The sequence below is a fragment of the Semicossyphus pulcher genome, unplaced genomic scaffold (assembly GCF_022749685.1).
Source record: "Semicossyphus pulcher isolate SPU_LCO1_2020_fin unplaced genomic scaffold, fSemPul1.0.p SCAF_14, whole genome shotgun sequence".
In the NCBI taxonomy this organism is placed as follows: domain Eukaryota; kingdom Metazoa; phylum Chordata; class Actinopteri; order Labriformes; family Labridae; genus Semicossyphus; species Semicossyphus pulcher.
In genome coordinates this window covers 11,559,265-11,585,530 of record NW_027211648.1, presented here as the reverse complement: position 1 = coordinate 11,585,530, position 26,266 = coordinate 11,559,265, and the positions used below count along the sequence as shown (strand labels likewise).

The following is a 26,266-nucleotide window of genomic DNA, read 5'->3' as shown; positions in this document are numbered from 1 at the left end:
GCAGTGCTACCATCAGACAGTAGCTGTAGCGCATCTGAATCTTTTTGCTAACCGCCATTAAGTAACAAAAGAAGAAAGCATTCAGATCCGGAGAGAAATGCAGAGACTTCTGCAAAGAGTTCTGTGTGGTGGGGCGCTGGTTTAGCTCAGTGGCTAGAGCAGGCGCCCCATATACAGAGGCTATACTCCCACCATCGGCCCTTTCTGCATGTCATCCCTCGCTCTCTTCTCGCAATGTTTCCTGTCTCTCTTCACGTCCTATCTAATAAAGGCAAAACGGCCAAATGCTAATCTTTAAAAAAAGTTCTATGTGGAACTCCTTACAAACTTTGCCAGGTAAAACTAGCGTATCACAAGTCTGCAACAACTATGCACAGTCATTTGAGTGTGAAAACCGACTGAGTTGTGAACAGTCTCTCTTTCTCCTTATGTCCGGGGATGGTGGTCGAATAATGTCGAATATCAAGTAATATTTTTGCTTGAAATGCCCATCCCTTTTACACATGAAGGGAAAGTAACACCTTATAAAGGCATTTCTGCTGTCATACAAATGTGAAGACTTTTTTAGATAACTGTCAGTCTGGGTGCTGCTTTAGCTCAGTGGTTAAATCACACAACCCATGTACAGAGATGTGGCAGCCCCTGCTTCGACTCCCATCCTCGGCCCTTTGCTGCATGTCCCACTCTCTCTTCCCCTGTTTCCAACACTACCCACCGTCCTCTCTCTTTACATAAGAGGCATAAAAGGCCAAAAAATGCTTTAAGATAAATGACAGTAAAGAGTGACAGGAAACATCAATGTGGAAACAAACGTGACAAAGATCCCCGAACTGAGTTGAACACAGACTTTACAGTTTAGGTAGTTTGCATCTGAGGCGGCTTGTTCATGAGTGTATCCCACATGAAATTGTTTTAATCTAGCAATCTCCATCTGTGTATTAAAAGAAGTATTCCTCAGTGTTTCCCATTAGAAAGAAGGAGAAGGAGAAAAAGTGAGACGACTGCGGCCCTGCTTTACGGTGAAAAATCAAAAGGTTGACGGCTAAAAACGAGCTCGCGTTGTAAGTGTGAAAGCAAAGGTTTTCCTGATGAATAGCAGAAATTAAGCTAAGTGCTTTAGTTTTATGGTTTGTTGTTCTCACCCAGACTCCAACCACTGTAAAAGAGCCAACAATGCACAATTCAGCAACCACCACCCCCCAAACCCATCACGTCAAACATGCCCCCACCTCCCCAAACTTCCTCTGCTTACATCGAGAGACTCCATCTACCTCAATTACCGCAGAAGAGTAATTAGCCCAAAAACAGTGTGTGTGCGTGCATGTGCGTTCGGGGAGGTATTCATGCAGCACGAACAGATTAATTAGGACGTTTAACTTCATTTCTAATATAACAAAATTAATCCCATAAAATATGAGGGATCTCGGAGGAGGTGCCTGTCAGCATCTGACGCCTCTCCCCTGTTTGCCATAATCTATTAAAACCTTGCTTTTATCTCACCTCTCCCCCTGTCATACTTTATGGATTTTTTCATAAACACGGCCCATACTTCATAAATGTCTCAATTTTCTAGTCTATTAACATTACTTCAAAAGCGCTTGATAAAAGAGGAGGGCATGCGTGAAATAATGCACCAATAATACGAAGCGCTGGAGGCTAGAACAGTAGGGGCGGCTCTCCGGCGTGCACACTCAGACAATGCAAGGGATGTTATCAAGTTTAATAAAAGAACAAATGATCACTTTCAACACGAGGAAGGAGGGGAGATGAGGCCGGGAGGAAGGGGTGGGGCCAGGGGGGGGGGGGGGGGGGAACAGTTGTCGAGTAATTGAGTCGATGAAAAATGAGGTCTTGAAGGCTCAGCGGTTTTAGCAGGCATGAGATTGAAGGATACTTAAAACTAGGGTGTTCTCCAGTACGTGTTGTTGCTTGCTGAGGATGTTAACACAGATTTGTTTTTATTTTCATTTGACGTTAGAGTACCCTGCTCGTTTCCTGAGTGTCTGCAAAGAGTTGAGCCTTTTGTCTGCAGAGAGTCAGAAATGTTTTTGACTGACAGTCGGGCTTCACCTCACAGCCTTTTTCCCCCGCGACCATCGATTCAGCTCCTGTCTTTGAACATCACCTGAGTCCGTCTCTGTGGGCTGTTGCTCATCCTACCCCAAACGCTGGGGTCAACTGTCTTCACTTGAACTGGACACACATGAAACACACTGATCAAAACCAGTAACCCCTCAGCGCGGTGGCATGTCGGCTGTATGCCCCGAGGCCACGTCTTACACAGACACGCATGTACACCTGTGTGCTATTTGTGAAAGGCCACGGCTGTATGACAAGGTAACCTGGTTCGGTTGTTAAGATGAGTCATGTGTCACTTACTCGTGAGTGACAGGACGGCTGCTTTCAAATTACACTCAGTGACATGCAGATAGATAAAGATGTGTTCAAAGGCAAACTTAATGAAATATCTATACACGTGTCAGGGGTGGGAATCAGCCGATATTATCGTGATACTTTAGTCATGATACAATATTTCTGAGTAGGGGTGGGAACCGAGGGTAGACGATACGTGGCCCAACGATAACGATAATATCACGATACAGCGATTCTGCGTTAATTGATGTATTGCAAGACAATCACGATATCTGATTCTTCTTCGGGCCAATTAATTTCCCTTCACATTACCCTCATTCATGTCATAAGCGCCACCGTGAGGAGTCAGAAAGTAGTGACGCGGTGAGTCAAAATCGCAGGGAAAATCTACTGAGAGCGCCGTTTATTTGTTAATTAAAATACCGATATTTGATGCGAGCCCATTGATATGACGATATATTGCCATACTGATATCTTATCCCAACATCTGTTTTATCTTATAAGAAAAAGTTTTTAGTCTATCTTCTTGTCCAAAAAGATTAACTTGTATTTGCAGTCTTACCCTAATAATTTATTTTATATAAGGTCGGCATTTCTTGTCTGTGCATCGATATAATATTGCCGTGAGAGTCCATGCTGTATTGATCGTTTCCCCCCAGCGCAGCATATATGCAGACGACTGTGTTTTATGCAGAAATGGAGACTTCCTTCTAGATGTATATCTGCTTTGACACATTGCCATAGCTCTGTCTTGAAACAAAGCAAGCGCTAGTGGATGTGGGATTAGACACTTGTCCCCCTAAATGTGTACACATGTATGTGAGAGGTCAAATCACATCTCCTTTAAAATCTGATGAGCGGGCACTTTTATGTGAAGTGTAGACGGCAGCGGAGGTAATTATGTCCCTCTAAACCCCTATGCCACGCGCCTCACGTCCCGCCCCCCCCCTCTCTTTCCCCTCCTGCTGTGACCGCGTAGAAGCTGACCCGCCATGGCAGCGGTCATTTTCAGGAGTCAGTGCATTTCTTTGCTGCATTATTCTGTGCACCACGTGGGAACAGGCTGGTATCAGCTTGTACCAGGCGAGGACAGGGGAAGGACTGGATCTGTCAGAGTGCATCGACTCTCGGGCGGCCACGTACGCCGAGCGCTGTGCCTCTGCCCCGGCCCCTGCCACACTCCCACTCATTAATGGGCCCGGTCGTGACAACTGATCCTAATTGCCTTTGAACAGCTCTTCATGTATTATTGGTGCCTGACTGCCTTGGTTCATGTCAACAAGCCATGGGATGCAGGGACAGGGAAGGGTCCCTATACCTCTTTTACATGCTGAATGAAGTGGAAATACGCATACACTAAAAATACATACAAATGTACAGTAGATACTTAATTTTAACCATCCTTGATCGCACAGGAAGCCCTGAAGAAACACAGGCCTGTGATTGGTCCACATCCTAATTAAAAATTTGTAAATTTCTTCGCTGATTTCTGTGCAAAAAAGTGTTATGTAACACATTTTAGGGCTACAGTATGCATGTGGAATATATATACTCTGCAATACTTTTATTTTCTTTGATGAATGGTCGACTCTGCTATTAATTCGATGGCCCGACTTTAATGTTTATGTGTGTTTGTTTCTCACTTTGTCACAGCTGATGAGCAAATGGTTCAAAGACAACCCTCATGTAGAGATCCCACCACCGCAGATATCAGCCGAGACGCTCGCGCTATCACAATCGTAATCACAAACACTCAGTCAAAACACGTCATTATTCGCATGTGTGAATTATCGGCCCATATCTAACTGTTTACTTCCCATTTCACCCCTCCATTTGAATACGGCGAAAGGAGAGGTGGGGCGGCTTGGCTTATTTATTTTTTTATTTGTGGAATGAAATAACTGAATAGCAAATGCATAGATAAAAAGCATAGCGGCGTGTCCTGTCCACTCCCATCACTGTCTCAGAGAGGAGAGACGTATGACCATCCCATTACTATGGTAACTAGCCACTATATTCAGAGCTGCCCGGGTGTGTTTCTTCCCCCTGCAGTGACGAGAGGGCATAGCTGACAGGGCCGGCGCACACACACACACACACACACACACAGACAGTCTGGAAGATGCTCCTTGTGAAATAAATACATGTGTGGCAAATACAGACAAAACAATACAGTGGCCAGCTCCTGCTCATACTAATGTGGTGACATACAGACTGTAATAGGGGACAGAGTTTGGGAGGACTGTAACCACGTTCTTTTCAAACATTTTACTCATAGACAAAATATTTTCTCTAAAACAATGGACACAGAAATATAAAAACTAATTAAAGCATTTCATTTTTTTTAGCATCCAGGACAGAATAAAATATGATGTCAAGTGTTTAATGCTCCTTTATATTTCTGCAGTTCTTTAAGTTGCACACGTCTCTAGTTGTGCTATTTTATCTTTATTTTTTAAGGATTTTTTTTAGCACACAACTACGAAAATAGCACGCGTTTATTTTCCACTTACTCTTGGCCACTCTCTTTCTCATACATTTCCCATGGAGCAATTCTTCCAAGCAGCAACTTTTAACCTGGGTCATTCATTTTTCACACACCAGTGAAATACTACACTCCTCCTGGTTTTTGTGTGGTCATATCAGCATGTTCACTTTTAACATATATTTATTATTGATAATGTGGATTTATTATGTAAGAGGATGTAAGGCCCGGTACGTCTGGGTAATGTAGTGATGCACAAGTGCTTATAAAACAGAGTACGCAGTTTTTCTACATGTCAGAATTAATGTACTTGAAGTGAATGCTCTGACATATGCTCTATTTTTCAGTGCGGATTTTCAGCTCATTGTATTTGATCACTTTAGCTTAGAGGAAATATGATCTTGTCTGGCACATTATAGCAGTAAAACATTTTTCATAATTCCAAAGTAAACTTTGTGGATGGAAAATCTTCCTTTTAAGATTTAATTTCATAAAAAAAAAATGTGACTGTTAATATTTAATAGGCACCTTTCAGTTGCATTCAATTTTCAGTTTTTGTTAGAATAAAAATAAACAACCCTGAACAATTTGTTAAACAATTTTAAGCATTCTTTCCCCTCAATTTCATTCGTCAATATGTCTGCTCTGCAGTGGTGGAATTTGTGGCTTATTTATGCCGATGTTTGACTTTGCTAGGAAAAAAAAAAAAGAAGAAAAGAAGAAAATCCAAGAAGACTTTCGAGCCGTCTAGCCAGCTCGTCCATGAATTGAGTGGACTTTGTATAAACAGCATTGTTGATTCTCCTGCTGCCTTTTTAATGCAGCAATACTGCCATCTGTTGAGGGGAGAAGGGACTGCATCTCTTTTAGGTGTCCTTTGCATTTTCTTCACAGTCATTCTGCCTTTCTTTTTGTGTTTGCTTCTTATCCATCTGAAATACATGTTGTGTCTCTTACAAGCAGAAGAGTAGCGACAGGGAAAGAGAGAGGAGAGAGGGTTTGCATGTGTGTTTAACTGGATGTTTTTGGACGTGGACGCTGCGCGACTTTTCTCTTTGCACCAGCGGCTTCATGTCGCTCAGTCAATGCCTGATTCGTTGTTGACATTCACACTGTCTCATGCAGAATACACATTTCACACTGTGGTATTATCCTTAATGTCACACACACACACAGACTAACTTAACTCCACTCCTTCTGACAGTTGCCACGGCACGTTGTGTTGACATAATTCTTTTGTGCCCAGGTTAAGTTAGTGCCTCCATTACCAGCCAGACAAGAGAGACGGAGCTTCAAAAAAGAGGAAAGATATGAAAAGACAGAGCAGACGAGGTGGTCGCAGCTGGGAAGGGAGAAAGAACGGGGGTTGAGGGTTGCAGTTTCAGCATCATTCAATCAGACAACATGCCCCTCAGCTGAAGCAGCGAGACCCTCCCCGATTCTCTCGAATTAGGGAGATTAGCAGGAAAGCGCATAATGCAGGATGATGGAATTTGTCATAATTTGCATTGTCCTGGAAAGATTCGGTTTGATAGAGCGATGCATGGAGGGGCTTGTCATGTCCCACGGGCAGGTCATAGAGGAAGCTTGGCAGAAATGATTTTTGCGATATGTGCATCAGTCGTAAAAGCCTCACAACCAATTTGTCAAAAAATGTGAGGTCGGGACAGTTGAAGGCAGCAGGGCATTTTGCCTAACGCGATGAAAAAGCATGCCCCTCCATCACTCTTCATCCACAGCCCAGTGTGGTGTGGCACATTGCTCCACAACAGCAGACATTTTATTACAACAGATTTCACTAGTTTTTATATTTTATTATTTTTGCACATTTTTTAATTTTGTTCAAATTTTTTTCACGATGGCGACCACATTTATGTCTTTATTCGTGTATTCGTGCCTGTTGGCATTCAGATGTGTCTCCCTGAGCATCCAGCAGTCAGCCTCCCCTGACCTTGCTTATAGTACTGAGCGGCAGCCACTGACCACCATAAAGTTGACCAGAGCTGACATGACAGTGTTACTCTTCCACACGGTTCAGTGTCTATGCAGTGGGCATGTCGAGGGCAGACATCCAGGCACATCAGAAAAATACACACAGCAGCTCAGAGAAGGTGGGGGTTGGGGAAAGGCCAGTGAGTGTCCCCGGCTCAGACCGACCACACGTTGCCTCAACAATGGCTCATTATAGTTGTGTACTTTTAGATATTCCTCTAAATTTGTCATCATAATAACCTTGTGTTTTGAGCACATGCGTATGGTTTGCTTTCGGAATAAATGTGCACTTTTAGACCTGAGAGAATGCATTCAGAAACGCCTTAAACCCGCCTTTCTTTGTGCACTTCATACGGCTATTTATGTCGCCGTTTAAGTAACGCTGATTTTGTGTGACAGTTGAGCATACAGGGGTTAGGCTCAAACTGGAGCACAAACAGGAAGCAAAAAATAGAGATAGTGAAGAGGAAAAAAAAGGGAATAAAAAGGCAAATATCGCCCTCCCCCTTCCTACGAAGCCTTAAAAGAGAAGCCTAACATGGGGAGAGATTCTGTAGAGGGAGGAACGGTTGTGGTTCTCCTGAAAGGTTTGTATTTGTAGAAATGAGGTGTCAGAAGAGGCAGGATTTCCTCAGGGCGCAGCACAACATGAGCCCATCTCTTATCATTTCCCACTCCCAGACGTGATCTGCTTTGAATGCGCTAATGCTGAAAGAGCCCCACAGACTTGAAGCCAGTTCAAGATGAAATCACAGCACACATCCCTGACAAACTGCCATCCACCACACAAGGATTAAACAGTCGTTGCATGTCAAATCCCCGCCAAAAAGCAAGGAATAATATATGCACTTAAATACATTCAACAAAACTTCAACCTCAGTTTTTTGATCCCCACATTTTGAACTATTTTCAGCTATTTGCCAAGCCTAAAATATTCAAGAAAGGAAGAAAATTACTAAAGTAAAAAAGACAGAAATTTGGAAATTTGTCACATATATTAAGAATGTTCCGTACGGGATTAAAAGTGAACAAAAGCAAGTCAAAGTTTATGTATCTCAAGTTCTGATTGAACAAACCATGTAAATGCAGCATATTTGGTTTGAATCATGCTCCTTTCATATTTTTATCTCTTTTTACTTTTATAAAAGTGTACAACATTAAGCTATGAGTCGGAGAATCCACTGTGAGGCTCATAAAACCAGATGTAGAAACACCTCCATGAAAGGATACATCACAAATATTAAGTACATTTACTAACCCTCCCTGTATCTGTTACCCTGCTGCCATTCTCCTTTTAGCTGGGTTACATGTGTCCTTGCATGGGGGAAAAGTTGCACCATATTAATCTGACCTATTTTACACATTTTGTATCATCATTTTCCTGCTTAAATTATGCATGAGGTCTCAACGGGGAGAAATGTGACCATTAGCATATCTGATAGGAGCGCTGGAGCCGTTTTCCACCTCTCTCTGTCCTTGGAACCAGGCTGAAAAACCTGACTGTTCGTCAATACCAGGTCATTTTATCCAGGCCGGCCCAGTTCATCTATACCAGTCCAAAAGCTCAGCTAATGACACTTGGAGACGCCTTAACACAGATGTGAATACAGTCTTAGCACTGTCTGGTCAAAAAAACCTGCAATTAGAAACACCTCAGATGCTCCAGCCTGAAACGAGACACCGTTAATGGTTGGGAGTGGACACAGCCAGGCGCTTCCTGAGTTCACTTACATACATGTTGGTGTCAGCTCAAAAGGACGGAGAGAGAGGGAATGTCTTTGGGGATGGTGACCTTTTGACATGTCACTGGGTTTATTAGAAAAGTGATGGTGTTGTAACCATTAAATAAAGGTCGATTAAGCATGAGCAAAAAGCAGTTTAGTAGGAAAGAGGTGTTGTGACACTTTAGTCTTTTACTCCACTGAAAGCTTGTTTGGGTTTTAAGTTAAAGTTGTAATCTCAAAGATCTCAGTTTTGTTCTCTCTGGCGGCACCTATGGCGATAAGCGGTAATTGCGGGAGATATCTTCCGAGATATCCAGACAGTGCTGCATGTGTGACGTCCATGGTTGGCTCCGGTTGTAACTCTTGATTTTCCTCACTGACGTTCGCTTTTCTCGACTGTTTGCCTTCATCTGAGCATCGAGTTTGTTTCTTTTTCTTTGGATTTTCACTTATTTTTGAGTTGTATCTGTAGTCATAGTAGATTATTGTTTACGCTTGCAGAGACCGGAAAAGCAGCCGCTTAGCTCCGCCTACCCTCTCTGGCAGACCAACCACTGCTGGGTGATGGAAAACGCGTCACTAACTGGGCGCCGCTTGTGATTATTTGCGCGAAAGTTGCACTAGACACACAGTGTGTAATTCTACAAATGCAAAGGCTTTCATTAGTGGGCCATAGGCTCAATCACCATTGTGTTACCTCATTTGGTGATGGATAGTGACTTAAAAGGGATTTATTTAAATAAAAATCTTCAAGATTATTACTTTAAGTTGTCAAAATCCATACATACACCTACAATGACCAAATTTACAGAAAGATATTGTTACAATTCTGATGTTAGAATTAAAACGTACATACTCTTGAAACTTTGAAACATTCATTCTCATTAGTAAATGCTGAAAATTGAAAATAACATACTACTTTTATATGTTTATTGTGACACATATTTTGACTGATCTAAGATATATAATTTTTTGTTGTAAAGGGCAGTTACTAAAACCTGAAATCTCTAAAAAAAAACGTGTAAGTTATGACAAATATCCAAAATAATTAAGCAGCAGAAGAAGAGAAAACAGCAAAGACATTTAGCATTGGTTCACAGGCCCTTTTCTCTGTGGGCCATTTAGACCACTAAGGCTTACATTCAGAAAATACTTACCTTGTTATAGAAAGTTTAATGTCATATGCAATTGTTTGACCCTTATGAATATTAAAGGACCCCATCTCTGGCCTATTAAAAATGCATGTGGCATTGTGGTTGTTGATCACGTTTAGAACGCCCATGCAAATTGGACTGTCTTCCCTGTCAGGGCCTAAGATGAATAATGTAGTTGTGTTGTATATTCAGGGACACACCATTGACAGTCAATTAACAAGTTTGATTGGTGTGTGAACTCATTCTTTTGAACTGTTAATTTTATGTAAATAGTATTCGCTCTCCCTTCTCCACTGTCTCTCTCCCCCATCCAGGTTCAGCACAGAAAAGATGTGCCCCCGTCATCGCAAACCCCCAAATCCCCAATTCCACGTCCCACTAAGAGTAACCAGAGTGGGATCCTTAATAATTGATCATCACACACCTGCTTGGTAGAAGCTATGGGAGTCTGCTTTTAACAGTCAAGAGGCCCCATGCTAGCACCTTTTGATATTCAAATCGACAAATGGTAGCCAGGCTTTATGAATCCGAAATGGAGCGAGCTTGTTAAGAGATTGTGGCCACCCATCCAACCTGATGGAGCCCTTCTTTGTTGGAGGGGATATGATGGCATTTGATGGCTCATAAATGGAATGCCAATGACAATTTGTTGTTGATGTGTGGGAATCTGGCTTTTATGTTCTGCAGACATATAACGCAGGCGCTCAGTTAGATTGTGCTTGCAGGTAAATGATCCAGTGATTGATCCAGCTGGTTGAAAGCAGCGAGGGCCTTATCTCCTCCCTCTCTTCCCCTCTCTACCCATCTTCCCTCCATCTCTTGTCTCCCGCACTGTCCCAGTAATTTGGATGGAAGCTGAAGATTCATCAAAGTTGACAAGTGAACCCAGGAGCTGGGGATCATGGAAAACCCATCTGATTATGGAAATAGCAATGATCATGTCCTCCCTCTAGCTAAACCATTGTGTGCCAAACATCTTGTTCTGCTAGCATCCCATGAAAGACGTAGATATCGTTAGGGGGATATATTCCGTTTTCAGTTCTCCTTCTTTGAATAAGTTGCGTAATGGCCTGTCTGTTAAGTCAAGTGAAAATAACATAGGGCTTGTTTGAAATGAGTGGTAGCAGAAGTTTGGTTTAGAGGATTCTAAGTGTTAAGTAATACCTCTGGTCCATGCTAACCCTGGTAATCTCCCTCTAAAACATGATACCTCTGGCTGTGTCTTTGCTAATAAGCAAAGGACCTTGTCTCAGGCCATGTATCCATTGATTCAGGCTTTCTTGATCCTCCCTGGAGATCTGCACATGCTCCAGGGTCCCTGCATAGGCCAGCAATTATCAACATGTCACCAACAGCTATTTGCATTGACCAGCAGCTAGTATCCAGCACTAATGCCATCCAACCTCAAACACTGACAAACCACAGGGTCTCTAAAGACCTGACCTCCTTAATGCCCCTCCTCATCCTCACTCATCTCCCTGCATTAAGCAGATGGATTTTTTTCCAGGTTTCACTATACAAGAAGCTTAATTCTAACACAGGTATTTAACAGAGAATTGAGCTTATTATCACATGGTTAATTGTGTTTATAAATACAACGGGTGCCACAGAGTTACACTGACAGGCTTCTCACAGAGAAGCTGCTTGTGAAATAAGAATTGTTGGTGGTAAGATGCTGACAAATAGCACAGGTGGACTTGTTAATTAATTCAGTGTTACTCAAACATTAGCTTTTAATTAATGTTAATTTCATTGTAGCACCTCCATGATGAATATTGTACTTTTTTTTTATCAAAGCCACTTTGGAGTTTGATAACTTGTGTCCTACACACTTCCCTTGTTGAATAGAAACCATTAGTTGAATACAACATGATACCATACGACACCATACCGTACTGTACCATACCGTACCGTACTGTACCATATCATACGATACCATACGACACCATATGATACAATACCGTACCATACCATACCATACCGTACTGTACTGTACCATACCATACCATACCATACAACGCCATATGATACAATACTGTAGCATACCATACCATATGATACCATATCATACCATACCGTACCGTACCATACCATACCTAACCATACGACACCATACGATACAATACTGTAGCATACCATACCATACGGCACCATACGATATGACACGATACGATGCGATACCATACCATACCATATCATATCATACGACACCATACGATACAATACCGTACAATACCGTACCATACCATACTATATCATACAATACAATACCATACCATACCATACCATACCATACTATATCATACATGACCATACCATACCATACCATACCATACTATATCATACATGACCATACCATACAATACCATACCATACCAAACCATACCATACCATACCATACCATACCAAACCATATCATACGACACCATACGATACAATACCATACAATACCGTACCATACCATACTATATCATACAATACCATACCATACCATACCATACAATACCATACCATACCATACCATATCATACGACACCATACGATACAATACCGTACAATACCGTACCATACCATACTATATCATACAATACCATACCATACCATACGACACCATACGATACAATACCGTACAATACCGTACAATACCGTACCATACCATACAATACCATACATTACCATACCATACTATATCATCTGATACGTATGGTATGGTGATGTAGGCAAAACTTTGTATAACCTTTTGTTCAGCAACAATTACTGCCAAACGCTACCCAACCAGCACAGTTCTGTAAAATGTACGTATAGGTCGAGCCCTGCAAGCCTTTATTCATGATTGGTTCAAGTATTGGACTGTACCCTACCAAAACTGCTACTAGTTTTTAGCAGCGCGGCTCAAAGATTGATTAGGACTTAAACATCTTAACAACTATTGAAGGGATTAACATGAAATTTGGGACAGATATTCATAGTATCCAGAGGATAAATCCAAATGACTATGGTGATAATCTGACTGTTAACCTTGCACCAATTGTTGTTCATCCTATTAAATTTGGTGTCTCAGGACTTTTCTTTAGTACCACCAAGGGGTTTACATTTGTGGTTTTGAGTGAAATATCTCTTGACTGAATATATATGAAATGTGGTACAGATATCCATGTGCTCCTCAGGATGCATTGAATTTGATTTGGCTGCTCCTGAACTTTTATGTAGTCCGACCATACTTACAAAATGTTTGTCTGAAAACAAATGACACTCAATTGATGCCGAGCTGTACTTTGTTTTTAATGCTAATTAGCAAATGTTAGCTTGGTAAACCAACATTACAACACTATCCCTTCTTCACATCACCATTACAACATTGTGAAGTTATCTCAAAGCACCACTATGCCAAAGTACAGTTGGATTTTCCATTATAAATAACATTGCTGTGTTTCTCTTTTATTCTCTTTTCTCCAGGTTGATCAGTCGGTGTTCTGTGCAGGCCAAATCGCTTTGGTCCCCTGCACCATGCAGCTGGTAAAGGCCGGCACCACGACGCAGGCCCGCTTGTCCTTCAGCTATGTGAAGAAAGTTCTGGAGGCGGTGATTAGCGGCCTGACTCTAGCTCATGTTCTCCAGGCCCACTGCTACACCACAAGGCACCGAGACATCCCCATCATCAGGGCCGTCTGGGAGAGCCTGCTGAGGGCGGCTGAGGAAGAGAAGGTCAGCCGCTGTGGAGGGAGAGCTTTGTTTATGAAATATATACCAGTGTTTAAGAAGAAGAGCAATGAGTCTGTTTTATTATAGATGCAGAGGAAATATTGATCATGCTCATAATATGATACAACCACATAGAATGAAAACATATTTAATGGATTATAAGACAGTGGGATCCATGTGTTGATGAATAAGTAAAAGAGGAGAAACTTCATATGTTAGCAAGTTTTTCAGAGCGGCCTCTCAGAATTATTTTTTATAGTTGCGAAATAAGCGAAAGTTCCTCGCCCCTCTCCGCCCCCCTCGAGACTCAAGTCGCTGCGACTGATATTTACCAGTGAGCGCGCTCATGAAAAGTTGATGATGTGGGAAACGCTGGTGTCTTTGATAATGCGGAGCTTGGCACAGAAGCAGATGTCTTCCTCAGAGCTTCCCTAATCCTTTGCCCCCACACACCATTTTGGAGCTCCGTTCAACTCTCAGAGCAGCTTATCCCCCCTCTCCACCCCCTCTTTCCTGCCACCCTCCCTCCATTCCACCGCCCCGGCTTACAACCCCTGCTCCGTACGTCTAATAGGGGCACCAGTCTCCCTTGGCAGCCCTTCTCCTCCCACAGTAATCTGTCTAGCCATGGGAATAGGGCCTAAGGGAGAGAGGTAGAGCCCACCTCCAACATGTGGCTCTGCTCAGGGTTAGACTAGAGAGGAGATGTCAACTTTGTGTCAATTCTATGAGTATTTTGAATTACAATACACATACTACAGTTCAGGTCCAGGAGCTGATATCCATGTGTGAATATGTTTGACATATCAGGCCATTTTTGAACTCACAGTGGGACAGAAATCACAAAAGCATTGACAGTCTCAATTTAGCATGCAGATTGGGTTGTTCAGATAACAAGGCTAACCCAGGGCAAAGCTTTGGGAGGTGACAACAGTCACCAGATGTCAGAGGTCACTGAAGATGGACAACATCTGTTGAGCCTCCATGCGGTGTGTCAGAACAATCAAAAATCTTCATTTAGCTGACCCCGGATTGCCAACAGGAGACCTTTTTTATTATCAACAGAATCTCCGATTAAGCAGCATTAATTGACAGCTCCATCTGTAAACAGGTGAGTTCCCCCCTCAAGAGTAGGCATAGCTGAGGCGGTGGGGTTACTGGCTTGACCTCCTACTCTTTCTGCGCCTGTGAGGCAGATCGTCTTGGTTTCACTTTCCCCTCTCTTCCGCTTCAAGCGCAGAAGTGCAAAATAAGGTAGGGAGAGCAGCTGTGGTGGGGGGGCTGCTGTGTCATTCAAAACTCAGTGCAGCGCTCTGTCCCTGCGGTGGAGATTACACAAAGCACCGGTGCTCATTTGAATGGACTGTAATTAGAATGTTTAACACAGGTCAAACACTGATAACACAGCTCCCATAGCATTAGCAAACAGAGGCTTGCATCACTTACAGGCAGCTTTGTGTGGTATTGTCCCCAAACAAACCAGCCATTCAAACTTAATTATCGCAGCTCTTTAAAGTAAGAATAATAATAACTAATAGTGAAAGCAAACAAGAAAATAGATAAGATCCCGCACAATAAAAACAAGCAAGAAAATCTTCAAGTCAACTCTGAAACTCACAGGTAGACAGTGAAGGACAGCAAGGACTGGTGTGGTATGGTTACTTCTCTTGCTCTATGTTAAAAGCCTGGCAGCAGCATTTTGAATTAATTGTAGTCTTTGGATGTTACGCTTGCCGGAATGAAGGGCATTACAATAGCCGAGTCGGGACTGCATCTCTGTGGTCACCTGGGTCAAAAGTTCCCCCGAGGTTACGGGCCACCTTGCGCACATTATGAGACAGGGCACCCAGGCTGGTGGAGAGATTATTGATGTAGCTAGAACTTTAGATTTTAAGCCATTCAGCTCCAAACTTTTTGGACTTACAATTTTACAGACATAATGTGAGAAACATCAGTGGAGCCAGGTTTAATCGGGGAATAGAGCTGGGTGTCATCTGCGTAACACTGAAAGTCAGCGCCAACAGTGTACTTCAGACTGCTGATTAAGACATCGTGGTCTCCTCCTGTATCAGAAGCTGAGCTGAGGTGTCAAACAAATTCGTCCAGCCCTTTTCAAAATAAAAGTGTTTTACAGAGAAAACACAAGAAAGAGAGAAGATGACAGACTAGACAATATGTTAGTAGAGGGAAACAAACCAATCAAAAAAGTCAAATATACTGAGCAAAATTCTGATACCTTTTATGTGTAATCAAGTGTGATTCATTTTGACTGTTGGATTTATTAAATGGCACAAAAAAAAATAGTAAAGTTACACTTAATATTCTTAAACTGTTAATACAGAAGCGATAGAGTAGATGAATATGTGTCATTGAAGATCTCAGAGATCTCAGTTTCATCCTCCTCGGCGGCACCTATGGCGATAAACGGTAATTGCGGGAGCACACTTCCCAGATATCCAGACAGTGTTGCATGTGTGACGTCCACGGTTGGCTCCGTTTGTAACTCTTGATTTTCCTCGCTGACGGTCGCTTTCCTTTTTAGACTGTTTGCCTTCATCTGAGCGTCCAATTTGTTTCTTTTTCTTTGGATTTTCACTTATTTTTGAAGTTGTATCTGTAGTCATCCATCTTTTCTTTGTTAGTTCAGCCATAGTAGATTACTGTTTACTCGCAACACTTGCAGAGACCGGAAAAGCAGCCGCTTAGCTCCGCCTAACCTCTACCCTACGCCACAGACACCCAGTCTGTAATACTGCCAATGCAAAGGCTTTCATCAGTGGGCCATAGGCTCGATCACCATTGTGTTACCTCATTCGGCGATAGATAGTGACTTAACAGATATTTATTTAAATAAAAATCTTCTTTAAGTACTGTAAAATGATATTGTAATGCATTTAGAGTAAATTTGTATGATAAAACATTTCATCTTACAGATCCATGTTACAAGAGAGTTGTAAACTACTTGGTCATGTAGCCTTTCAAGTTTAAAATCAAAAATATAAAAGGTGTACTCTCAGTGTATTTTCAGACACTGCGACCTGCCCAATGAAACGATAGATACACCGATACATACATACACTGTCTCGTGCGTCTGTGAAGCCACGGGGCCATGTTGTTGCTGTGCGTTGATAATTTCTCTAATCAGCTGGATGAGGAAGCTTGCAGGGTTAATTGGGAGCATACTGGAGTCGCTACGAGTGTGAAATTGTATTTACGGTGCATTAAACCACAAAGAGCCTGTTTGTCTGCGTGTGTGCAGAGGGTTTGATGAACAGGGACATTTTGATGTGATAAGTCGATAAACGTTAAGCAGACGTCCCTTTGTGCGGCAATAACAGGTTCTGAAAAGTTATTATCGCGCAGGTTTAAATATTTATTTTGTTCTTAAGGCTAAAAATATGTCTATATTTTGACATGCAGTAATTATAAACAAGATTTTTAAAGGAAATAATGAATTTGATTGATGATTAATTGGATTTAATTGGACTGAACTCCCTGCAAACCACAGTTAACTATTTTGTATTGTTCCTGTCCTGCTTACTTGAGGTCGTTTTTGCCTCTTGCATGGGTTTATAATGGCCGCACACCCTTAAACTTTTCCTCACCCCACTGACACGGCCCTGTGCGTTTTATTTACACTAACAGATTTAAGAGTCTTAAGAAACGAATGAGGGAGCGAATGGGAAGGGATATTATAGCAGACTGACAGCACTACAGTAAGTGCTGAGACATAGAGCCACATGCTGAAGGCGTCCCGCTGGGCAGGAAATGTAGGGGAACTGGCTAAGCAGCGCAGTCCCATCAGCTCCCCGCTGTTCCCCGCCTTTACACCACTTCCTTATTACCGTGTTTACCGTTCGGCTTTCACGCCTCTCGGCCCACCGACCCGACCGCACGCTCCAGGCGCGCGGACGCGAGTTAGAGGGAGGAAAGTGGGGAGAAAGAAAACAAACACGAGGAGAGGCAGGTCACAGCCCATCAGCGTGGAGAGCTGAGCGCAGCAGATCCAGACTTCATGCGTTTACCTGCTGCCCACAGAGCGAGGGAGCGCTGGGGGAATGGCTGCATGCCCTGGAACTGAAGTGGGGATGAAGTAATGAGATGGATTGTGTTAAGTGGCTGGTGTGGAGCGTATCAGAGCCCTCTACACACACACACTCCACCACCTGCATGCCCTACTAACTTGCCACTCCAGCACTCAGCTCCACCATATATCAAAGTTTGAATTTTATTGGATTAATTTAATAATTGATCTGTGGTCAGATGGGGATGTCAGCCAGTGTTCCCCCTCTCACTCCTCTGGCAGGGACACACACAGTGATGGAGCACACAGTCAAGTCTGAAACATACACACATGCAGAAACACGCGCACAATAATGCACATTTAGCACATTTATTACCAGAGAAGTGCTGAACAAACTTTCCACCTAACGTAACATTTCAGTGGATGCATTAATAAAGAAATAGGGATTGATGTAACCCCGTCCGACAGCTCGGACAAAAAGTCAGCAACTGTGCCGTGACAATAAAGTCCTGCCGGAGGCTGGAACTGCAGCGCTGAAGTCCCCCTGATCTCCTTGTGGATGGTCGGTTGGGTAGAGTACCTCAGCACACAAGGCCTGCAGGGTGGCCTTTAAGCCTGGCTGAGCAGGACCCCCCTGTCCTGTCACTTCTCTCCCCAGTTCCCGCTCTCTGCCCCATGTTCAATCACTATTGACAAGCGCAGGAGCACTTCCCTCTAGGAGAATACCTAGCCTGCGCCAGAAGTGCTAATCTAACATTTATCAAAGCGTAGGACACGTATGTGTGCTGTCACTTTGTCTGACATGCTAAGACGTCGGCGCTGACACGGCTATTGTTCTCAGCTCTTGAGGTTGTTATTGTTGATCACAGCAAGCTGGGCTCGCTTCAAAAGCAGCAGAATCTTAAGCTAACCCCTGCACACACACTCACCCAGGACACTTACTTTTATGTGTTTTTCCACTCTCCGAGGCAAGAGGTTAGCTGTTGATACACAATTAAGCATTTGCTAAAGTTTAATCTGAAGGTAAGTGCTGCTTCAGTGAATCTGGCTGATTGGGTCATGACGGGCTCGTCTGTTGGAGGGACAAAGAGGCCGTCCTCGGCTTTTGTCATGGATTTCTCTCTCTTTTTTTTGTGTGTGAGTGAATATCAAAATAAAATGTAAGTAACCTGTTATTATTCTGCACTTACGAAGTGGGGTGTAAGTGGATGAAAATTGATCCAGCAAATTGAAAAGGGGGTTAAGTGTTTTTGCCCTATCGACTCCGACTGAAATGACGGTTATATAAAACACTCATTTCTCCCCCATTAGCAGATGAAGCCACAGCCAAGTATTATTAGAGGGCCGCATTGTAGCACTGCTCCAAGACATTTTGTTACTGCTAATGGCCCCGAGTCCATAGGAGAGAAAGAATGGAGATTTTGCCTCTTTAGATAAAATTGAGGCAGTTTTCCACTTAATGTTTGTGCTGAAGCTGCCGTAACATGTTGTTAGTGATCTTCTTACGGAGGTTAAGAGTCATCTTTGCGGGACCTGTCATGCAAGTGAATGCATTTGGGCATATTTTTCATGCTTGCTGGGAGCAATATAGATTCCTTGTGAAGTGTTTGTACACTATCATTACCAAGGGTCACCTCTCAATCTCGTTTTAATTGATAGTCTGTCAGTCCGTCACGTAAAGAGCCTGTCTTAGTGCCATGTGCTGGGAGTAGTGTTTGTGGTCTCAGCAGGAGGGACATATACATTTGTTTGTGTGTAATTAATTAGAATAAAATCTGTCTGCGTTACAGGACCTGCTGTGGGAACCTGAAATCAAACCTCCGCCATTGCTGGTCGTCGTGGTGCCCGCCTTACCCAGGAGTGCAGCCGTTGAGCTCCATGTAACTGCCGTTCAGGACGATCCCACCAAAAGGACTTCCTGTCACATGACTACGAAGCTGGCGTGCGGATCCATTGAATGCCACACTGTATTGTCTGCCGACATGTGCAGCGCCTCACTTTCACTTTCCCTCACTGTGCCCGGCGACAACCTGGAGGTCAGCGGTGTTAAAGATGTAACTGAAGAAGTTGGCGCTACGTTTAATAAAGCCATGAAGAAGATGGATGCTGAGCTGGTGCCACTGTGTGCAAGGGTGTTCTACAAGTGCGGCCACACACTGGCACAGGAGGTTGTTACAGGTATGTGGCTGTAAGCAGGGTTGGGAGGGTTTCTTTAAAAATGTTTTCCCATATAATTACCAAGTATCACAATTTTAAAGTAATGTAACTGATTACTTTCAGTTACTTTTGGATGACTTCAATACTAAATCTGCAAATAAAGACAAGAGAAAAGACATTTCAATACTTTTGTAATACGCGAATGCCCGTTTACATTAATTACGGTAATTATGCGCATTTAAATCGACTTTGTTAAGTATGCTATTCACACTACTTCACACTCAAACTTCAAGTAAACTGCCTTAAACTTATTCCAGTCTGGAGCTTGTGTTTTTACCCACACCATCCCCAGAGTCTCTATTTTGCAGTAGTAGAAGAAGACGACAGGTTAGCTAACATTTTTAACTTGAATTCTGTGCGGCTGTCGTTAGCGGTTAGCCTTACCTGTAAATTTTTCTTTTAATTAGACGTTTAGTGCTTGGATAATGACAGCCAGAAGGCATAACTTGCACTGTACTGCGATGTTGCTCCCATTTTCTCCTTTGAAGACGAAATAATGGCGAACTTACCCCCAGTGGCAACATTTTTTTCTCCACAGGCCACTGCAACCATAAGCCTTTTTACACTGCGGTTCCGCCTCAGTGCCGTAACGAAGCTCTGCCGTCATGCAGCCTTTGCCATTTTACATTGGACCAAGCGAAACGTGCGCGAGGTGTAAACAAACAGCGTGTTTCAAATACACACGCACACAGTGCTGTTCTGCCCTGCCGGTTCTGCTGTTTACACAGACGCCGTTTTGCCTCTGATAGCCTCTCTTGCTACTGCGAAGCAGCCTCAGAGGTGGAACGACTTCGCCCCAGCAGTGTAAGACTTGTGTGTGGACATGAAGTGTCGTAACGTGTGGAAGGTATTATCAGAGACAGTCAGACGGACGGTTTAGAAATAAGATGCCAGATGTTATGGAGCATCTTCAATTTAAAATGTAACCTAACTTTGCGGGGTAGTTAGGTTGGAGGAAGAACGAGGAAGAGGCCATGTGCGTTGCTCGCTCAGCAGAGCCTAGATTTATTTCGTTGCCACAGCGACAGCTAACCCAAGGTTGAGGTGTCCCCGAAAAACAACTGAACAAGTTGGCTCAGTCTTTTCTCACTAGCTCTCCCTCGCTCAACATTCTACGGTGGACACCTCCCTCAGTAAACCCCTGCAACAGCAACAAAACAGAAACTTATACCCAGCGTTACGGTATTTTAAAATTGTAATCCTGCTGGTGATCCCCATTTTTAATCGTATCTGTAATCTATTTACCTCTTTTTTTCTGTAACTGTAACAGAGTACAGTCACCTTTTTTTGTATTGTTACTTGTATTCCGTTACTCCCCAAGCCTGACTGCACATAACTCAAAACACCATCTTCATATTGATCCAATATTTGCTCTCATTAGGAAGATGTATTGAAAATAAGCTGCAACACTCCTGAGATACACTGTGTTTGCAAGTTCGGCTCCACATCACTGTATTAATGGAAACAAAGTGACAACCCGTCTCTGTGCACTCTCCTTTCAAAGAAAGTTTGACATGACGTTGCTTAAGTAAACTCCGTGAAGTATTCTCGGAAGCAGTCTCTCCAGAGGATCTCCACTCCTTCCTGTGTTTAATTATTATAAGTCATTTGTTGCGTCTGCACTGTGTACAGTAACCCGAGCAGCTGGCGCGCTCTTTTGTCATCATTACGCTTTTATACGCCGCCATCTCCCCGCTCCCAGGTTCTCGTCAAGGCAAATGCGGAGCGGTATTTGTTTTATCCTGAGAGATGTTCCCTCGGAGGGAAAAGGGCGACGAGCACATCGATCACGCCGGCTCAGTTGTCAAGTCATCGCTGAAGCAGTCAATTAACATTTTTGAATCTGAGCCAAAGCCGCCATCTTTCTGTCGTTCTGAGCTTTGACATAACTCATCTTTTTGCAGGATGTGAAATTATGGTTAGCAGTGATGAATGGGGAGAAAGGTCGATCTGTTTCGTGTATGTGCTGATGTGCATGACGGGCTAATAGTGCTGTTTGTTTTGTTACCTAATTATATAATTGTTATTCCACATTGTGTCATAATATATGATGCATGTCATTTAACCCATTTGTCATTCACAACAGAAGGGAAAGAGGATTTAGCATTGGGAAGGAATCTTGTTAAAATAGTTACTGGGTCACTGCAGAAGAATCAACACAAATCTTCACCCTTGAAACGCGTGTTTCTTTGATTATGTTCTGCCTGCTCCCCTAAAACCTTTTACTGACTCATCATCGAGCTGGAATCTGTTACCTTCCCCTGCACGCACAGTCGAGCGCTGCAAGCCTAGCCATGGGCGTTTTTATGGGTCACAGGCTCTGCTCATTGGGTGATGAATCCAAAAAGTCAAAGGAGGAAAAGTAACACCTCTGGCGCTAGCAGTCACAGCCTCACAACTGCTGCTGACAGACAGAACAACACTGGAGCAAAAAAAAAAAATGTGACTGCACTACCCCCCACCCCTTCGGTTACTTGCGTTAGGATTCACAGCTGATAGACGTGACATATGCTTCAAATGAAACCTTTAAACATCTTGTCTCAACTTGTTACTTACGATAGAGAGGTTCTCACAAAGATAGGCCCCCGCAATTCAGCGGACACATCAACTTTTAAAGAAAGACTTGGATTATATTGTGATATTTCTACAGGAAAAAAAGGGAAAGTAAATTTTACACAGCAAGAATCAAAGTCAAATATGTTTGATCTTTTTTCTTCTAAATGCCAAAAATGTAAAACAAAAGGTGGCGATTGATGCTAGATGGTAACCGTTGATATGAGAAACTTTTGTTGTGTTGTTGTTTGTTATTATTACTTTAGAATAAGAGAGACATAGTCTAGTTGTGGTAATGAATAGGTTAAACACAGGACTTTTACCCAGGAGAGTTTAAGTCCAAAACAAAATCGCGCATTGACTCGTTATTTTAGCCCAAATCAGTTTTCCTGAACTTAAAGCTCCTGTGAGGAACTTTCAGTTTGTGTTGTTTTTGGCGCCCCCTGTGGACAAAGCCGTACCTCTTCTCTCTTTGCTGAGTTTGTCCTGTACATGCTTAAGTGGTGGTTTTTAACAAGACATCTCACCCTGCTTTCTTTAACAGTCATATGTATCACTTTAAATGTTTGCCCTGGAAAATGTAAACAAAGGCAGCGTGCAGTTAACAGCTTCCTCTGACACAGCGGTTTCAGGCATTAAAAATAACTTAACAGAAATAATCAATCTTGTCGCTGATGATCTGGTTTGCTTTTGTAGGTCATCTGTTTCATAACCAGATAAAAACTCACACAGGAGCTTTAACCAAGTAACTCTGTGCCTAACACAAAAATCGGACCAAACTTTGGTTCGGTTACAGCATTAAAACTAACCAAAGTCTGGTTAGGTTTTGGCACTTAAGCTGCTTGGTTAGGTTAAGAAGAAGCCTGTGGTGAGGGCTAAAATACAACATTGATGTTTTGGGGCTTGACCAGTGGTTGCTTGGTTGAAAGAGAGCGAGCAAGTGCGCATGTGTGAGAGCTCAAATCTGGGCCATGACCAAAGTTACCTCCAAAGCTTAAACCTGCAATAACAACAGTGACATGATTTTTCTGTTTCAGTGTAATGTTGTGAACGTGTAAGCTATAGTTGCCTATTTATACATCTGGCAGATACAGAAAAACATCAGTGTGAGTGTGAATGCTCACTCTCCTTTTAGCTCTGCTTTGGTCTCCACCAACTCCTGAGGAAAAGCTTGCACGTTACTGACTAAACGCTACTCGTCACCAACTTTTAGTGTCTTTGGTCTCGGCAGGGTCGGTACGTTTTAGCTTTAGCAGCTGACTGTTGCAGTAAAAAATTAGACAGCGATAAGTAGGCATGTGATTTGTCGATATATAAACTCGCTGATTACAGCTGCTTCAAGGAGAGAGAAGGATGTCTTTCGTTTGTCGCCGGCTCCGCTGCACACACCCGGCCCCTCGGCCTTTTTGTTCATTCTCCTTGGACTAAATGAACAATTTTCATGAGCCAACACTCGCTAATTAGCATCTCGTTTACCGGATAATTTGACCAGTTTGAAAGTCAGTGTAGCACAACTAAAAACCACTGGCTCTGGGCCTTGGCCGTTGCTTAAGAGCCCCATAAGCCCAGCAGGCATCAACCATTGTGCGCAGGAACCCACTCTTACACCACTGCTTTCCCTGACACGCGTCTTTCATGCAATTTTTATATATTAATCAGTTCAAACAAAAATAGCTGTTGATGATTGGCATAAAAGCGGTTTGTGGGAAGGCTTTGGTAATGGTTTGTTTTGGAAAATAGAGATTACCAGCCGCCTTTTCAGCTCCCTGTGTGTTTGCTGTGAAGCAGAATAATGGCCGGTCCTCTTGGGTAGATGGTTTAGTTCCATCCCATCGCTAATGTGATGGCTTTTTGAATCTTGCTGCCTCTGTCCACAGGCCTCTCAATGGGACTCCCTGTGTAGCCCAAAGGGGGGGAGGGGGGTGGCTGAGACACCAGGGGACGGGGATTTTGGGTGTGCGATCGGAAATTTTGTGTGAGAAGCGTTTATGGGGAGTGGAGCAAAGCAATCCCTTTAAAAACACACAAAATTGCATGGTCACTCAAGTCACCTTCACCCCCCTCGCGGCTCTCATTCATGCATAAACAGGCGCGACTGTGTTCAAAGACACTGAAAGGGACTGAAAGAGAGAGCGCAATTATTTCCTATCTGTTCGTACAAAGATTAAAACATCCGGACATAAAACAGGCTGAGTGTACGAGGTGCGATGAAGGGTGTGTTTCTTCTCTTAATCAAACCATCCCCTGTCTGTGATCTCCCCAGCTCGTTCGGTTGTCAGCGAGCCATCTCCAGAGGATGCTGCTTCCCAGGGTGCACCACATGCTCTGATAACACATATTTAGGCTTTTAATGCCCTCCAAAAAAGCCCCGTGTTCAGTGGGGGTATTTTAAGCTGTAGTGCATATTAGCTAATTAGGGTGTGTGGGCTCTTTGTAAGGATGTTTGGCATGCTGCGCGTGCCTCGAATGAAAGAGAACGAGGCTTATTAAATAGTGCCGAACTGCTCGCGTAACCTCTCTGTCCTGGTTTCTCTCTCTACAAGTTCACACAAATGTCACATAGTTGTACTGCATGATTTAAGATAGTTGATCCGGGATTAGATTATAGCACAAATCATGTTCCACAGATGATGTTTTGAATGGCAAATTTACAACAGAGATGCTACAAAAGGGGCCTTCCCATATCTGTTACTCTATTATGACCATGCCAGGTCGCAGTGACCACACCCAAGTCCCTTGAAACACGCTGTTAAATCAGAAGAAATAAGCCGGGACAGTCAACCATGAGACAGGAACACTTGTGACCAATTAGTGCACAGAGCAGAGGAGGGAAGGGGGCAACATCCCAGCGGGGCTGCTGCTAAATAGACAGGCTGTCATCAAGACCAAGCTCTGAGACGCTCAATGAATTCTCACATGTCCACTGCTGCCCGTCTGTAGTCCGGCCACACACACACACACGCGGACTTACAGCGTCTCTCAGCTCCTGTAAAACTGAGAGGCAGTCCCAACACAGCTTCCTGACATCCCAACACAACAGAAGCGAGGGATCCATTCCACTAGATCCCCCTAACAAGCTGCTCAATTGTCCAAAAGGCCGTGCCCTCCCTCTCCCCTCCTCGTGTGTGTACGTGTTGTAGTTCAGTCCTTGCCGACCATATGTTTGCACTGCAGGGAATTGAATGGGGGGGGGGGCAACAATCTGCCAAGGATTTAAGAAATGCCAATAATTTGTAAATAGGCCTGTGTTCACAGCTCGGAGAGTTAAGTGCAGCCTCCCTCCTGGGACGGCCCCAGTGGGACAGCTGTATGAGAATCTAATGTCCAACTCCTGCCAAAGTTCTCATGAAACTAACTCCTCCCTCTCCGTTTTCCCCTCCCCGCCTCTACCTGCCAGGGCTCGAGGAAAGTTTGACAAGCTCTCTCGGGGAGTCCGGTCCGTCCGTGTCCCTGGTTCCAGTCCTGGACTTGCCCGACTCCCAGATCCTCCACCTGTCCTGCTGGCTCAGTTTATAGGAACACCGCCAGAGTCAACAACCCGGCTCCAGTCATCCACAGCACTGGAATTCAGTTGGGGCTTTCCTGGAGGAGCTTCTCTGACAGCCCAACACCTAATGACTTACAACGGGACATCAGTGAATGTGGAAAGGAAAAACTGCTCATTAATTTTGACTGTTTATCACTGCTGATTGTTGAAATGCAAAGCCGCGTCTGTCTCCAGGTGGTTTTTGATGATGTGCTGTTTTGAGGATGTGTTTATTCCACTTCATATCCCCGAAATTCACTTTGTCCTCCGCTGGCATTGTATACTGCTGCAGCTGTTACTCGGCCTTTCAGAGGAGTCTTATGGAGCTTCTATAAGCTGAAGCGGCATACCAGGAGGCCGGACACCATAGTCTACACCAGCAGTGTCTCATCCCACAGGGCGATAAACTGTATCCCCTGATATCCCACTGTTTCTACTGGAATTTCTGTTAGCACGCTAGCTAACACCCCTCATAAAGGCCTAGCGCCACCGCCGACACCATCTGTTCAGTTGTAA

The 26,266-nt window shown here is 43.5% G+C and overlaps 1 protein-coding gene across 3 annotated transcripts in view; it reads left to right on the top strand.

Annotated features, from left to right (window-relative positions):
* Nucleotides 1–25,847, top strand: part of dph6 (diphthamine biosynthesis 6) — a 63,517-nt gene extending 37,670 nt beyond the window's left edge. For all 3 annotated transcript variants that reach the window (XM_069662401.1, XM_069662402.1, XM_069662400.1), the window contains exons 13-15: nt 13,185–13,433; nt 19,245–19,632; nt 25,622–25,847. In XM_069662401.1, coding sequence (XP_069518502.1) covers nt 13,185–13,433; nt 19,245–19,632; nt 25,622–25,740 — 756 coding nt within the window. In that variant the 3' untranslated portion in view covers nt 25,741–25,847. The remainder of the gene's footprint in view (nt 1–13,184; nt 13,434–19,244; nt 19,633–25,621) is intronic.
* Nucleotides 25,848–26,266: the final 419 nt, after the last annotated feature.